The 15,258-nt window shown below is 43.7% G+C and overlaps 1 protein-coding gene across 1 annotated transcript in view; it reads right to left on the reverse strand.

Annotated features, from left to right (window-relative positions):
- Nucleotides 1-15,258, reverse strand: part of NRXN3 (neurexin 3) — a 1,772,673-nt gene that overhangs the window by 1,247,572 nt on the left and 509,843 nt on the right. Inside the window, exon 7 of the mRNA XM_033952014.1 lies at nucleotides 260-304. Within this exon, the coding sequence (XP_033807905.1) occupies nucleotides 260-304 (45 nt within the window). The remainder of the gene's footprint in view (nucleotides 1-259; nucleotides 305-15,258) is intronic.

Consider the following 15,258-nt stretch of genomic DNA (forward strand, 5'->3'; position numbering starts at 1 on the left):
AGGGAAACGCCAAGAGACCAGGCCCTGCCGTCGTGGTAACTGCTCTCTCAATTTATTAAAAAAGAAAACAGAAAAGCCCAAAACATTTATTTCATTTGGAAAGCGAGACCCAGAGCAGAAGAGTAAGAAAAGTGCTCAGAATGGAATTCGGAAGAAGAAAAAGCAGTTTTGTAAATCAAAGACTGGAGAAGAGGGAGGAGGGTGGGGGAGGAGGGGAACACACGGCAAACCCAAAGGAAGAGACAAGAATGATATCTACCAGACAATGTAGTTTGTTTACCATAGCGTGTCCAATGCCTGAGTGCTTTGCGGAAAAGGGGGGAAGAAAGGAAATTAAAATCTTGTGAACAGAACGATTGGTTAATTAAAAGAAATAAATGAATAAAACCCAATGATGATCGTTAGAGAGGGTGTTAGTACATTAGTCGGTCAGGTAACGGTTAGTAAAATGACACATTGCATGAATGATAATGAGTTAGTTGCCACAGCAAGGATGCGCCTCCCCCATCCACCGCTACCTCCAAGGCAGATACGGAACTGGGCTCGGACCTCTGCAATGGAGGGAGCTGCCAGACAAGTGCCCTCAGAGGGATCACTACGACTGCCAACCACTCGTCTTTACAAAACCCTTCCAGAGGCAGGGACTGTAAGTGCCTCACCTCAAACACATGGGAATGCAGACCAAGGTTTTTTTCAGATGAGGGAATCTCACACATTTCAACCAAACACCTTGTGGCATCTTGAGTATAGTTCCACTGTTTCTCTACAATTGACTACAAATTTGACATGTTTTATCAACGCAAGCCTCACTTTTGTAAAATAGAAGAAAGTGATGATACTTACCTGTAGTAGGTGTTCTCCAAGGACAGTAGGCATATACAGTAGTCTCACATGTGGGTGACATCATCCACAGAACCTGGTGCCCGCACTACCAAGTGCACTGTCCTTTAAATCTTTAGGCAGTGCCCATACCGTGTGCATGCCCGTACCTTACCACCTAACATTGGCTCACAGGACCATCGGTTCAGTATAAAAACTAAGAAGCCATCTAGGGGAGATGGGCAGATGGTGAGAATATGTGCCTGCTCTCCTGGAGAACACCTGCTACAGGTACGTATCTTTGCTTTCCCCTGAGGACAAGCAGGCATGATATTCTCACATGTGGGACTCCCAAGCTGCCAGGATCCTGACTCTGCACAAGGATAATAGATATATGAACATGGAGCCTGGCGAAACCCAAGAGGGTTGGAAGAAAAGTTGGCAGTTAGGAAGTACAAAGATTCTGCAGAACTGCTTGTCCAAACTGACTGTCTCTTCAGGAGCTTTGTTCTAAAAAGTAATGAGAGAGTGATGAAGGTCAAAAGTTATTTGGATTTGGGCAGACAGATGTCCCATTTGGTCAACAGGTTCCAGGTAAAGACATGCAAATAGAGTGATATGTACTATGGATGCTATGTGACTACAAAGGCGTAACATCTGATGTGGAGACTACTTGACACAGGTGAATTAGATTGATGACTCTCTGCTTTAGAAGAAAAGCTTGACCTGAAGTAACATCCAAAAAAGGTTGTAGTTGTGATTTTTGGCAGCTGATGGCAAACCTGAACAGTTCCAGGAGACAAACTGTTGAGTTGATAGCATGCTGAGCTGTTTGTAATGATGAAGACTTGATCAACCAGTCATCTAAGCAGGAAAGATGTGAAACTCCCATGTTACATTACATTAGTGACTTCTATTCCGCTCGTACCGTGCAGTTCTAGGCGGATTACAAAGAAGCTAGCTGGACATTTCCAGGAAAATTACAGTTTAGGAATTAGGACTGCAAAGAAGATAACTGGACATTTCCAGGAGATTTGCAGTTTAGGGAGCTGTATACATGGTTGATATTTTGGAGAGAGAAATTACAAGAGAGGGTGAGACTTTGAGGGGGGATTTACAAGGGAGAGGAAAGGGCAAGGGGAAGAGTTAAGATATCTGGATAAATTTTTGGAATAGCAGGGTTTTGATTCCTTTTCAAAATGATTTGAAGTCGCTCGTTGTTGTCAGCAAGTTGGAGATGGAGCGGTCAAGTTTCGCTGCCTGCGTCGCTAGTAGGTTGTCAAACATCTTTTTGTGCCGAGTACCTTTGAATGGGGGGTATGTAAATGGGGTCTGAGTTCTTCTTTGTCTAGTAGTAAGGTTCTGATTTAGGCGGTTGTTTAGGTAAGTGGGGGCGGTGCCATTTAAAGCTTTGAATAATAGACAGTATAGTTTGAATTAAATTTGTGCTTGTATTGGTAACCAATGTGAGTCTAGGTAGGCAGTGGTGATGTGGTCATATTTACTTAGCGAGTAGATCAATCTGAGAGCTGTGTTTTGTACAGTCTGTAGTTGTTTTATCATGTATGCAGGGCATGGTAGATAGAGGATGTAGCAATAGTCCACTAGACCTAGGACTAGGGATTGGATTATGAGCCTTTTTTGCTCTATGTCAAAGAATTTTCTTATTTTTCGTAGATTTCTCATGGTTAAAAATGCTTTCTGGGTAGTCTTGTTAATTTGAACCTGCATTGTGCAGCATCTATCTATCATCATTCCTAGGAGTTTAAGATCGGACTGTATAGGGTATTTGGTGGCATTAATTTCTAATTCTGAAATGGAAGGGGTTTTGGCCTTTTCGAGCAAAAGAAATTTTGTTTTGTCTGAGTTTAGTTTCAGTTTGTGGTCTATCATCCATTTTTCCACTGCTTCAAGTGTTTTTATCAGTTTTTCTGTTGAGGTTGGATCTGGAGAATCAAAGGGGAGGAGTATGGTGATGTCATCTGCGTAGCTGAAAGATGTTACATTTAGGTTATCTAGAGTAGTCCCTAGGGAGGATATAAAGAGGTTGAAGAGTGTAGGCGACAGTGGTGACCCTTGTGGAACTCCGCAGGGGTTAGACCATGGTTCTGATTTAAGGTCGTTTGATTTTACTCTGTAAGTTCTTGATGTGTGAAGGGCTGCCGCCACTACTACTTTGCATTTTGTAAAGACATAAGGGGCCGAAGCTAGTAATGTAATGTAATGTAATGTAATTTATTTCTTATATACCGCTACATCCGTTAGGTTCTAAGCGGTTTACAGAAAATATACATTAAGATTAGAAATAAGAAAGGTACTTGAAAAATTCCCTAGTCTGAAGGGCAAGACTTTGTATGGTTGGATATGTGAGTCAAACTCCTCAAAGTACTCCCCTAGTACATGAATCAGGGAGTGTGTGTTGAGAGGAGCATCAACTACCTGTTGAGATGTGTTGAGGTGGAGGTCGATGAGTTCATGCTGACTGATGCTTGACGTTGAGCAGCAGTGCACATGACCTTGTCCTCGATCGATGTATCCCCAAGCTAGGATGAAGCAGGCCTGGGAGCCTCAATGTCTCGGGGAGGTCAAATAACTTGGATGACAAAAATGGTCAACGCTTCTGTTAGGAAAAAAGGGCTCAGAGTTGCTCGAAGGCCAAAAAAATGAAAATTTGACAAAAATGAACCAAACTTGGTGAAATACTGGAATATAAGAAAAACAATGAATTATGAAGGCACTGGCATATTCATGGGCATTTCTTAAAGATTTAAAATGACAGTGCACTTGGAAGTGTCTGCTCTGGGTTCCGTGGATGTTGTCACCTATATGTGAGAATATCATTCCTGATTGTCTTTGGAGAAAGCAGAAGTCCATGAATGGTACTGACAGGGCTCGGCTGACCTCTGCAGTTCTCACCTTACCTTTTAATGGCTTACAGGATATGACTCAATATAACTCATAGGTTGTGAGCCAACACGATGGACACCACTTCATTAGCTGGATATGATGCTGATGCTAATGACACTTTGTTCCCTTTAACTTCCTCTGGGTGCTCTGTATGATGTGGGTGCAGGAGTGGGGGGATGCTGCCAGAGTACAGCAGACTCATACAGGCTCTTGACTTTTACCGGGAAAGTTATCTGTATCCCAGGAGATGACTGTTGATTGTTTAAGGAAAGTTGTCATTCACATTTGAGCTCACATACAGAGTAAGAGCTTTTTTTTATTATTATCATTAATGTCCTAGAGCAGGGTTAAGCAACTCTGGCCCTTGAGGGCCAAAAAGTCAGGTTTTCCATAATGAATATACATAAAACTGATTTACATGTACTACTTACATTTGCATGCAAATAGATCTCATGCATATTAATTGTGGAAATCTTGAAAACCTGACTCAATTGTGACCCTTGAAGACTAAGGTTGCCCACCCCTGGCCTAGATACACTCTGGAACCAGATGGACACCTTAGTTGGATGGACAGTTCATTTGACTGAAGGCTACCGGATGGCCCCATTACCAAAGGGCATGATTAAAGAATGCCTGAAATTATAGCCTTGTTCTTCATAATAAAACTACAGAAAACAAAGTCACTTACATGCACTTACTCTGTGGACAGCAAACACATGATTATCAGTCAGATCAAATGTCATACAATGGAATTCTGGGAAAGCTTAGAAAGGTTTTCTTAGGCAAAACTGCACACACATGGAAGACCTCAAGGTACCCTCTCAATGCTATAGAACAGCCAATAGAAGAAGAAGGAGGGAGATTATACTATTCTCCTTGGAGAAATGCTGTCACAAGTAAACCATTTTGCTTTTTCTGTGGACAAGCAGGGTGCATCAGATACACAAGTGGAAATCCCTAGCTAAGGAAAAATAAATCTCAGAAGAAAACAGAACTGCTTGGGGGCAGAATCTTTTCTTCTTTGACCTTTTTATTTAAAGCATGGACGATAACCCCAGTGGAAGGTAGAATTGATTACCACCCTTCAAAGAGACCCTGAAGCACAGACTGATCATAGAGACTGTCCTATTGAGTGTCAGTGTCTCAAATGGGAGCCAAATACTTGGACCAAGCCCTACATCCTATATCAGGTTCCTACCTGCCGATATTCAGCGCTATTTAACTGGCCAGAAACTGAACTGACCAGTTAAATAGCATTTAACTAGCTTAACTGTGAACTGCATGGGCCATTTGGCCTTTATCTGCCATCATGTTTCTTTAACCATCAAGCTCTATGACCTCACAATGCAGGTGTAAAGAGCCTTAGCCTATAGGAAGAGGAGATGCAAATGTTAAGAGTCTTAGCCAATAGGGAGAGGAGGAGATAGTGGATGCTCTGGATGGGCCATTTGGCCTTTATCTGCCATCTTGTTTCTATGTTACTAAAGTTCTGTGACATCACAATACAGGTATAAAGAGCCTTAGCCTATAGGAAGAGGAGATGCAAATGTTAAGAGCCTTAGCCAATAGAGAGAGGAGGAGATAGTGGATGCTGCAGATGGACAGACTGGATGGGCCATTTGGCCTTTATCTGCCATCATGTTTCTATGTTACTAAAGTTCTGTGACCTCACAATGCAGGTGTAAAGAGCCTTAGCCTATAGGAAGAGGAGATGCAAATGTTAAGAGCCTTAGCCAATAGAGAGAGGAGGAGATAGTGGATGCTGCAGATGGACAGACTGGATGGGCCATTTGGCCTTTATCTGCCATCATGTTTCTAAAGTTCTGTGACATCACAATGCAGGTGTAAAGAGCCTTAGCCTATAGGAAGTGGAGATGCAAATGTTAAGAGCCTTAGCCAATAGAGAGAGGAGGAGATAGTGGATGCTCTGGATGGGCCATTTGGCCTTTATCTGCCATCATGTTTCTAAAGTTCTGTGACATCACAATGCAGGTGTAAAGAGCCTTAGCCTATAGGATGTGGAGATGCAAATGTTAAGAGCCTTAGCCAATAGAGAGAGGAGGAGATAGTGGATGCTCTGGATGGGCCATTTGGCCTTTATCTGCCATCATGTTTCTAAAGTTCTGTGACATCACAATGCAGGTGTAAAGAGCCTTAGCCTATAGGATGTGGAGATGCAAATGTTAAGAGCCTTAGCCAATAGAGAGAGGAGGAGATAGTGGATGCTCTGGATGGGCCATTTGACCTTTATCTGCCATCATGTTTCAAAAGTTCTGTGACATCACAATGCAGGTGTAAAGAGCCTTAGCCTATAGGATGTGGAGATGCAAATGTTAAGAGCCTTAGCCAATAGAGAGAGGAGGAGATAGTGGATGCTCTGGATGGGCCATTTGGCCTTTATCTGCCATCATGTTTCTAAAGTTCTGTGACATCACAATGCAGGTGTAAAGAGCCTTAGCCTATAGGAAGAGGAGATGCAAATGTTAAGAGCCTTAGCTAATAGAGAGAGGAGGAGATAGTGGATGCTGCAGATGGACAGACTGGATGGGCCATTTGTCCTTTATCTGCCATCATGTTTCTATGTTACTAAAGTTCTGTGACCTCACAATGCAGGTGTAAAGAGCCTTAGCCTATAGGAAGAGGAGATGCAAATGTTAAGAGCCTTAGCCAATAGAGAGAGGAGGAGATAGTGGATGCTGCAGATGGACAGACTGGATGGGCCATTTGGCCTTTATCTGCCATCATGTTTCTAAAGTTCTGTGACATCACAATGCAGGTGTAAAGAGCCTTAGCCTATAGGAAGTGGAGATGCAAATGTTAAGAGCCTTAGCCAATAGAGAGAGGAGGAGATAGTGGATGCTCTGGATGGGCCATTTGGCCTTTATCTGCCATCATGTTTCTAAAGTTCTGTGACATCACAATGCAGGTGTAAAGAGCCTTAGCCTATAGGATGTGGAGATGCAAATGTTAAGAGCCTTAGCCAATAGAGAGAGGAGGAGATAGTGGATGCTCTGGATGGGCCATTTGGCCTTTATCTGCCATCATGTTTCTAAAGTTCTGTGACATCACAATGCAGGTGTAAAGAGCCTTAGCCTATAGGATGTGGAGATGCAAATGTTAAGAGCCTTAGCCAATAGAGAGAGGAGGAGATAGTGGATGCTCTGGATGGGCCATTTGGCCTTTATCTGCCATCATGTTTCAAAAGTTCTGTGACATCACAATGCAGGTGTAAAGAGCCTTAGCCTATAGGATGTGGAGATGCAAATGTTAAGAGCCTTAGCCAATAGAGAGAGGAGGAGATAGTGGATGCTCTGGATGGGCCATTTGGCCTTTATCTGCCATCATGTTTCTAAAGTTCTGTGACATCACAATGCAGGTGTAAAGAGCCTTAGCCTATAGGAAGAGGAGATGCAAATGTTAAGAGCCTTAGCTAATAGGGAGAGGAGGAGATAGTGGATGCTCTGGATGGGCCATTTGGCCTTTATCTGCCATCATGTTTCTATACTCTGTGAGATAGCTGCTTATCTCTGCTGAATATTCCTGGTTAGCAGCCAAAAGTTAACTGGCTATATTGAGCACTAACCAGCCAAGTTTAAACGGTCAAATTGGGCCCTGCAAATAGCAAGACTATCTTTGGCCAATATAAACTTAACCGGTCAACTGGTTAACTTTATAGTGGCCAAAAAGCTCTGCATATTCAATTTTGATTAAAGGAAATGGCCCGGTTTCGAATATCCGTGGTCAGCGCTGACCACAGGAGTTAGCCAGGCTGCCTCCCGCAGTCTAAATATTGTCTCTCTAGTGTTGGTAATCAGTGCTTAAGAGACTCAATTTGGTTCCCAACCCAACTACCACTGTGACCACCAACGTTTTTTAGTCCCTTAATTTTAGGGGCAGATTTAAGAGCATAAATTCATAGGCACCTAAGCTCTTTGAAAATTGACACCTACGTTACTATGACCATTAAATTCTCCATGACCCTTATCAATAACACCACAATGCTACAACTAAAGATCTCGATGGCCATTTTTGAGAACCAGTCGCCGCATGGCAGGGGCAAGTGGGCATCACACTAATCCCACTAGACATTAGAGATTCCCAATAAGCCTGAGACCTGGGTCAGGGGTTAGGGTTTGGTGCAGGCCTGCAGCTCAAGGGCCATTGTAGCAGGTCTTGGAGGAGGCTACCACATGTTGGACTCGTGTTCACCCATTAGGGTCTTCGGGGGGTGAGTGGGAGTGAGGGGGAATATAGGATGTCATATTAGGGCAGATCTGGTGCTGTGGAGATCTAGGATGTTATGCCATGCAGGGGTAGGGAAGGACTGGGTTGCCATAGGAGGATCAAGTGATTATGGTGGATAATGGAATTTGCTCGGAGGAGGGAAAGGTGAATAGTGGAGTCCCTCAGGGTTCAGTGCTGGGGCCGATCCTGTTCAATATGTTTGTGAGCGGCATTGCTGAAAGGTTAGAAGGAAAAGTTTGCCTTTTTGCGGATGATACCACGATTTGTAACAGAGTAGACACCGAGGAGGGAGTGGAAAACATGAAAAAGGATTTGCAAAAGTTAGAGGAATGGTCTAATGCCTGGCAACTAAAATTCAGTGCAAAGAAGTGCAGAATAATGCACTTGGGGATTAGAAATTGGAAGGAGCTGGGAGGTTATGTGCTGGGAGGTGAGAGGCTGACATGCACAGATTGGGAGAGGGACTATCACATGTGGTGATAGTGTCTGAAGATCTAAAGGCAAAGAAATAGTGTGACAAGGCGGTGGCTGTTCTCAGAAGGATGCTAGGCTGTATAGAGAGAGGTGTGACCAGTAGAAGAAAGAAGGTGTTGATGCCCCTGTACAGGTCGATGGTGAGGCCCCACTTGGAGTATTGTGTTCAGTTTTGGAGACTGTATCTGGTGAAGGACATAAGAAGACTTGAAGCGATCCAGAGGAAGGCGACGAAAATGGTAGGAGGTTAGCGCCAAAAGACGTATGAGGAGAGACTGGAAACCCTGAATATGCATACCCTAGAGCAGGGGTAGGCAATTCCAGTCCTCGAGAGCTGGAGCCAGGTCAGGTTTTCAGGATATCCACAATAAATATGCATGAGATAGATTTGCATCTCAAGGAGGCAGTGCATGCAAATCCATCTCATACATATTCATTGTGGATATCCTGAAAACCTGACCTGGCTCCGGCTCTCGAGGACCGGAATTGTCTACCCGTGCCCTAGAGGAAAGGAGGGACAGGAGAGATATGATTCAGACGTTCAAATACTTGAAAGGTATTAATGTAGAAAAAAATTTTTTCCAGAGAAAGGAAAATGGTAAAACCAGAGGGCATAATTTGAGGCTGAGGGAAGAGCAATGTAAGGAAATTCTTCTTTACGGAGAGGGTGGTGGATGCCTGGAATGCGCTCCTGAGAGAGGAAAACGGTGACAGAGTTCAAACAAACGTGGAATGAACACAGAGGATCTCTAATCAGAAAATGATGGTATATATTGAAGAACTAAGGCCAGTACTGGGCAGACTTACACGGTCTGTGTCCCGTATATGGACATTCAGTTGAGGATGGGCTGGGGAGGACTTTGATGACTGGGATGGTTATAATGGGCTGGAGTGAGATTTGCTAGAGACTCCAGAATCTAAGCACACTTCTGGGCAGGGCTCTGGGTTTCTGGCCCAGAAATATCTAAGAAAAAGGACCATTTAAATTAAATGCTTAATTTATAGAGCATGTAGGGTTGGGCAGACTGGATGTCCAATTCGGGTTTTTAGCTGCTGTCATTTTTTACTATGAGATCAGGGGTGTAATGTTAGTAGTTAGCTGAAGTAATGTTGGGGATCTGGGATATCATTTCAGGAGGTGTCTAGTATATTAGGGTCTGGGTTATCATATCAGGGTGGGGGTTGGGTGATGTGGAGGGGGGGGGGTGTAACGTGGCTGATTCTAAAAATGTCAGACTGAGCTCTTCTCTTGATGATGCTTAGAATAGCCAATAAGCAAATCTGTCATCTCCCGGCACTCTTGTCCTTTCATCATAGGACATTGTTCACTTGATGTTTGGTACTGCGCTTCTTTACATCTCATTTGGACTCTGAGAAATTCTACTAAAGGCAGGTAGGTTCTCTACTCCTGGACTTTCCGCTTCAGTTTCAGCACAGAGGACGTGAGGTCCCTTTAGCACTAAAGCACCACAAACAATTGATGCTGCTCCTTGGTCCTTTGTTGTCAATGCCTTTAGAGTTGGTATAGTTCAGGGGTGGACTTATTATTGGAATAACAGGACAGTGCCTGAGAGCCACCAGCAGTAGGAGGTCCACTCTCCCTACCCTTATTGTCGGGGGACCCAGACCACTGTCAATCCACTCCTGGTGTAGGTGTACTAGACTTTTCTGTAATTTGAGTTTCCTGTGTGGTAGGTCTGAGGAGATGGCACAACCAGGAGTATTATGATCTAGACCCAGAAAACGTATGCAGATTTCATGGTGTTCAGTAATCACACACGAGAAACACTTGAAGCAAGTTGGACTTAAAATTTTGTGAAGGCACATAAGAAAAAATTCATCAAATCTAACAATGGACTCATAATATGTACATAAGAACATGAGAATTTCCGCTGCTGGATCAGACCAGTGGTCCATCATGCCCAGCAGTCCGCTCACGCGGCGGCCCTCTGGTCAAAGACCAGCACCCTAACTGAGACTAGCCCTACCAGCGCACGACCTTGTTCAGCAGGAACTTGTCTAACTTTGTCTTGAATCCCTGGAGGGTGTTTTCCCCTATGACAGAAGAGCGTTCCAGTTTTCCACCACTCTCTGAGTGAAGAACAACTTTAAGTATTCCTGAGATGAAAGAGACTGACTGAAGAGTCTACAAGACAAGGCTTTACATTTCTCTCCATGCAAACTACAATTCAGACAATTGAGAACAGAGGAGCCCTGAAAGATGGTGTGTGCTTGGGAAATCATGCATGCTCAGGCAAGCCTTTTCTAGACTTTTCCAGAATTCTCTGGGAGAGCATCCGTGATGGTGCCATTGGCTGACATAGTTGGCTGAATCATCCTGCTTGTACACTGAGAACTGCAACTCCCAGGATGCTTTGGGCTGGGAGTATGAAAAGCAAACAAAACAAGCCAAGGATGACTACTACCATCCCTGCTGGAGACGGAACAATTTGCCTCTCCTCCTAAAGATAAATATCTAGCAGTGACAGCGAAGAGGCAAAGCTATTGGGAGCATAAAGTAAAAAAACAGAATTAGGATGACACAGCACCAGGTGGCCCAGAAATGGTGCTTTCACGTACGCATGCACAGGGCTACTTAACATTTCAGTAGATTTACTCTTTACCTTCATTCTTTTACTGAAAGATCAAGAGTTAGTATAGGATTGCAAACCATCACAAGTAGGGAGTGAAAACACAAAACCTCTCACTGCATTCTAGGACCTTTGAGCTTTCTCTTCTCAAGACTGGGACAAAGGAACTAGGGTCCAGATGGGATGGAGTTAAATCTGGAAGAAAATGTTGTGATCTGGGTGTATTGACCTTCTGCAAGCAGAGTCTCCATTCGGCTATGAGCCTTGTACCATCCCTATCTCCTCTAACACAGAGATCATGACTCGAAGGGCAAACAGAAAAATAAGGATGAATAAGGAAGGGGGGGGGGGGAAGAATACATTTAAAGGGAAACAGAAATTCTTGAGGAAAACAAGTTGATGTTTCTCTAACAAGGAAGAGGGATATTTTGATCTGAAGCAGATTTTCCAAGCAGAACTGAAATGTTATTGAATCTTGTGTTGGTCAACCATTACAGGAAGAAGCTAGGGCTCAGGGTGGTCTGCGGACAGATTGTTACAGAGGAGGGTTCTGATAAGAACATAAGAATTGCCACTGCTGAGTCAGACCAGTGGTCCATCATGCCCAGTAGTCCGCTCACGTGGCGGCCCTCTGGTCTAACTGAGACTAGCCCTACCAGCGCACGTTCTTGTTCTTGTCTAACTTTGTCTTGAATTCTTGGAGGGTGTTTTCTCCTATAACAGCCTCTGGAAGGGCGTTCCAGCTTTCTACCACTCTCTGGGTGAAGAAGAACTTCCTTACGTTTGTACGGAATCTATCCCCTTTCAACTTTAGAGAGTGCCGTCTTGTTCTCCCTACCTTGGAGAGGGAAGATGTCTCCACCAGTAGCTCCGTACCTATACCACACTTTGCTTTGGCTATAAATAAGTCTGCCAGGACTATAGAGCCATCACAGACCCAGAGCAGGATTAATTCTTCGAGGGCCCTTAGGCACACAAGTACACTGGGCCCCCTGCCCCGCCCCACCCCACCATGCGCCCAGGCGGAAACAGGAAGCTGTGTCAGTTCCCGTTGCCTTTCTTACCTGCGTTGCTTGCTTGTCTTACTTTCCGTCGATGGGGGGGGGCCCGCATTGCTGATCGGGGTGGGGCCTGTGTTGCCGATCGGGGAGGGGGGGGGGCTGTGTTGCTGATCGATGCTGGAGGGGCCCATCACTGTTTGGAAAAAACAATGTTGATGCCCTCCTTCATCAGTCCCCCCTGACCATTTCGGGCCCTAGGCACGTGCCTACTTGGCCTATTGGTTAATCCTGCCCTGCAGGCTCTCCAGTTCCAGAGCATGGCCATCCTAAGAAGGACCAAAGGCAAAGTACCAATAACATGTTTGTAGACCTACTTATTTCTCATCTTGCCTCCATCCCAACTGCTGGATGGCTGCTTGGGTGTGAAGGCACAATACAAAACACACCTTGTACTCTTGCAGTGGAAGCTCTGCCCTTCACCAAGATTTTGGGGTACCATGTACAGAGGTAACTAGAACGCATGCTCACTTTCTATTATCCACACTCCTTATTTATTTATTTTAGGTATTTATATACTGCCTATCAAGGTTATGTAAGCGATTACGCTGGTTTTTAAAAAGGTTTCCAGGGGAGATCTGGGAAATTACAGACCGGTAAGCCTCACTTCAGTGCCGGGCAAAATGGTGGAAACAATTATAAAAAATAAAATTGTGGAACACATAGACAAACATGATTTAATGAGACGGAGTCAGCATGGGCTCAGCCGAGGGAGATCTTGCCTCACCAATTTGCATGACTTCTTTGAAGGTGTGAATAAACATGTGGATAAAGGTGAGCCGGTTGATATAGTGTATCTAGATTTTCAGAAAGCTTTTGATATAAGAGGCTCCTGAGAAAATTAAAGTGTCATGGGCTAGGTGACAAAGTTCAGTTGTGGATTAGGAATTGGTTATCGAATAGAAAACAGAGGCTAGGGTTAAATGGCCATTTTTCTCAATGGAGGAGAGTAAACAGTGGAGTGCCACAGGGGTCTCTACTGGGACCAGTGCTATTTAACTTATTTATAAATGCTCTGGAAATTGAAACGAGTGAGGTGATTAAATTTGTAGATGACACTAAACTGTTCAAAGTTGTTGAAAGGCATGTGGATTGTGAAAAATTGCAGGCGAACCTTAGGAAATTGGAAGACTGGACGTCCAAATGGCAGATGAAATTTAATGTGGACAAATGCAAAGTGATGCACATTAGGAAGAATAACCTGAATCACAGTGACCGGATAGTAGGGTCCACCTTGGGGATTAGCGCCCAAGAAAAGGATCTGAGTATCATCGTAGACAATACAATGAAATCTTCCGCCCAATGTGAGGCAGCAGCCAAAAAAGCAAACAGGATGCTAGGAATTATTAAAAAAAGAGATGGTTAACAAGACTAAGAATGTTATAATGCTCCTGTATCGCTCCATGGTGCGACCTCATCTGGAGTATTGCATTCAATTTTGGTCTTCTTATCTCAAAAAAGATATAGTGGCGCTAGAAAAGGTTCAATGAAGAGCGACCAAGATGGTAAAGGGGATCGAACTCCTCTCGTATGAGGAAAGACTAAAACGGTTAGGGCTTTTCAGCTTGGAAAAGAGACGGCTGAGGGGAGATAGGATTGAAATCTACAAAATCCTGAGTGGATTAGAGCGGGTACAAGTGGATCTATTTTTTACTCCATCAAAAATTATAAAGACTAGGGGACACTCGAAGTTAGAGGGAAATACTTTTAAAACCAATAGGAGGAAATTTTTTTCACTCAGAGAATAGTTAAGCTGTGGAATGCGTTGCCAGAGGATGTGGTAAGAGCAGATAGCGTAACTGGTTTTAATAAAGGTTTGGACAGGTTCCTGGAGGAAAAGTCCATAGTCTGTTATTGAGAAAGACATGGGGGAAGCCACTGCTTGCCCTGGATCAGTAGCATGGAATGTTGCTACTCCTTGGGTTTTGGCCAGGTACTAGTGACCTGGATTGGCCACTGTGAGAACAGGCTACTGGGTTTGATGGACCATTGGTCTGACCCAGTAAGGCTATTCTTATGTTCTTATGATTCATTTTCTTTGAATCTTTACATCTAACTAAATGTATTTCTGGAAAGGTAGCAGTTTCCTCAGATACCCCTTACGACTGCTGCCACAAAGTCTTCACATTGAGTTAAATAGGTTCAACCTCAGGTTCTGTCTGCTTTCCTTGCTTTGATATTTTGTTTAATAATTAATATGTATCTTCCCCCTTGTTTTTGCCCCTCCCTCCTTAATTGTGGATTAACAGTGCATGAAATGATTTGTGATCTAAATTTATATTTTGCCTTCTTTCCATTTGCACTCTTTATTTTGTTGGGATATTTCTTATCATGTATAATTAAAATTTCAATAAACAAATAATGAAAAAAAAGTTGGGACGCGTCGTATGAGTGTCAGAGCATTTACCTCGCCAACCAAAGGTAGAAATCTCTACCACAGCTTTGTAAAAGGAGGCCTAAAACTCCTAATATGCACAAAGGAAACCCTAAGATGCCAACCTCTGCATGCAGTACAACAGTGCAAAATAGAGACACATGAAAATAAAATATTTCTTCCTAACCTTTGTTGTCTGGTGATTTTATTTTTCTAACCATCTTTTTACTCTGTCTCTGGTTGCACTTCCTGCTGTCTGTGCTCTTAACTGTGTTTCCAGGGCCTTCTTATCCATTTGCTGTTTTTCTCTCCTTCTTCACTTTCTGCCCTACATTCATCTTTGGCATTAACTTTTAACATTCAGCTTTCTTCCATTTTCCTGTTTTCTTCTCAAATCTATCTACTTTTCCCATGGCTTCCCTTCCCTTCTATTTGTATGCACTATCTCCTCCCTCCCTCACTTTACCCTTCCCCTCCCCTTCCCTCTCCCCCATCCAGGTGTACCATCTCCTCCCTCTTTCTTCTCCCCTGTTCCCATCTATCCAAAACAGCATTTCTTCCATCTCCCTTCCTTTCCCCACCCATCCCTGTTCACCATCTCTTCCTTTTCTCTCCTGTGTTCTGACATCTCTGACTTCCCCTTTGCTCCTCCGTTGGTCTGTCACTTTTCTCCTCTCCTTCCCACAGTATGGCATCTCTCTCCCCTCATTCTTAGCTTTTATGATATATTTGAGTATGATTCTTATTTATTATACTTTTACTTCTACTTAATTGGAACTGTCCTTGAGAT

The sequence above is a fragment of the Geotrypetes seraphini genome, chromosome 7 (assembly GCF_902459505.1).
Source record: "Geotrypetes seraphini chromosome 7, aGeoSer1.1, whole genome shotgun sequence".
In the NCBI taxonomy this organism is placed as follows: Eukaryota; Metazoa; Chordata; class Amphibia; order Gymnophiona; family Dermophiidae; genus Geotrypetes; species Geotrypetes seraphini.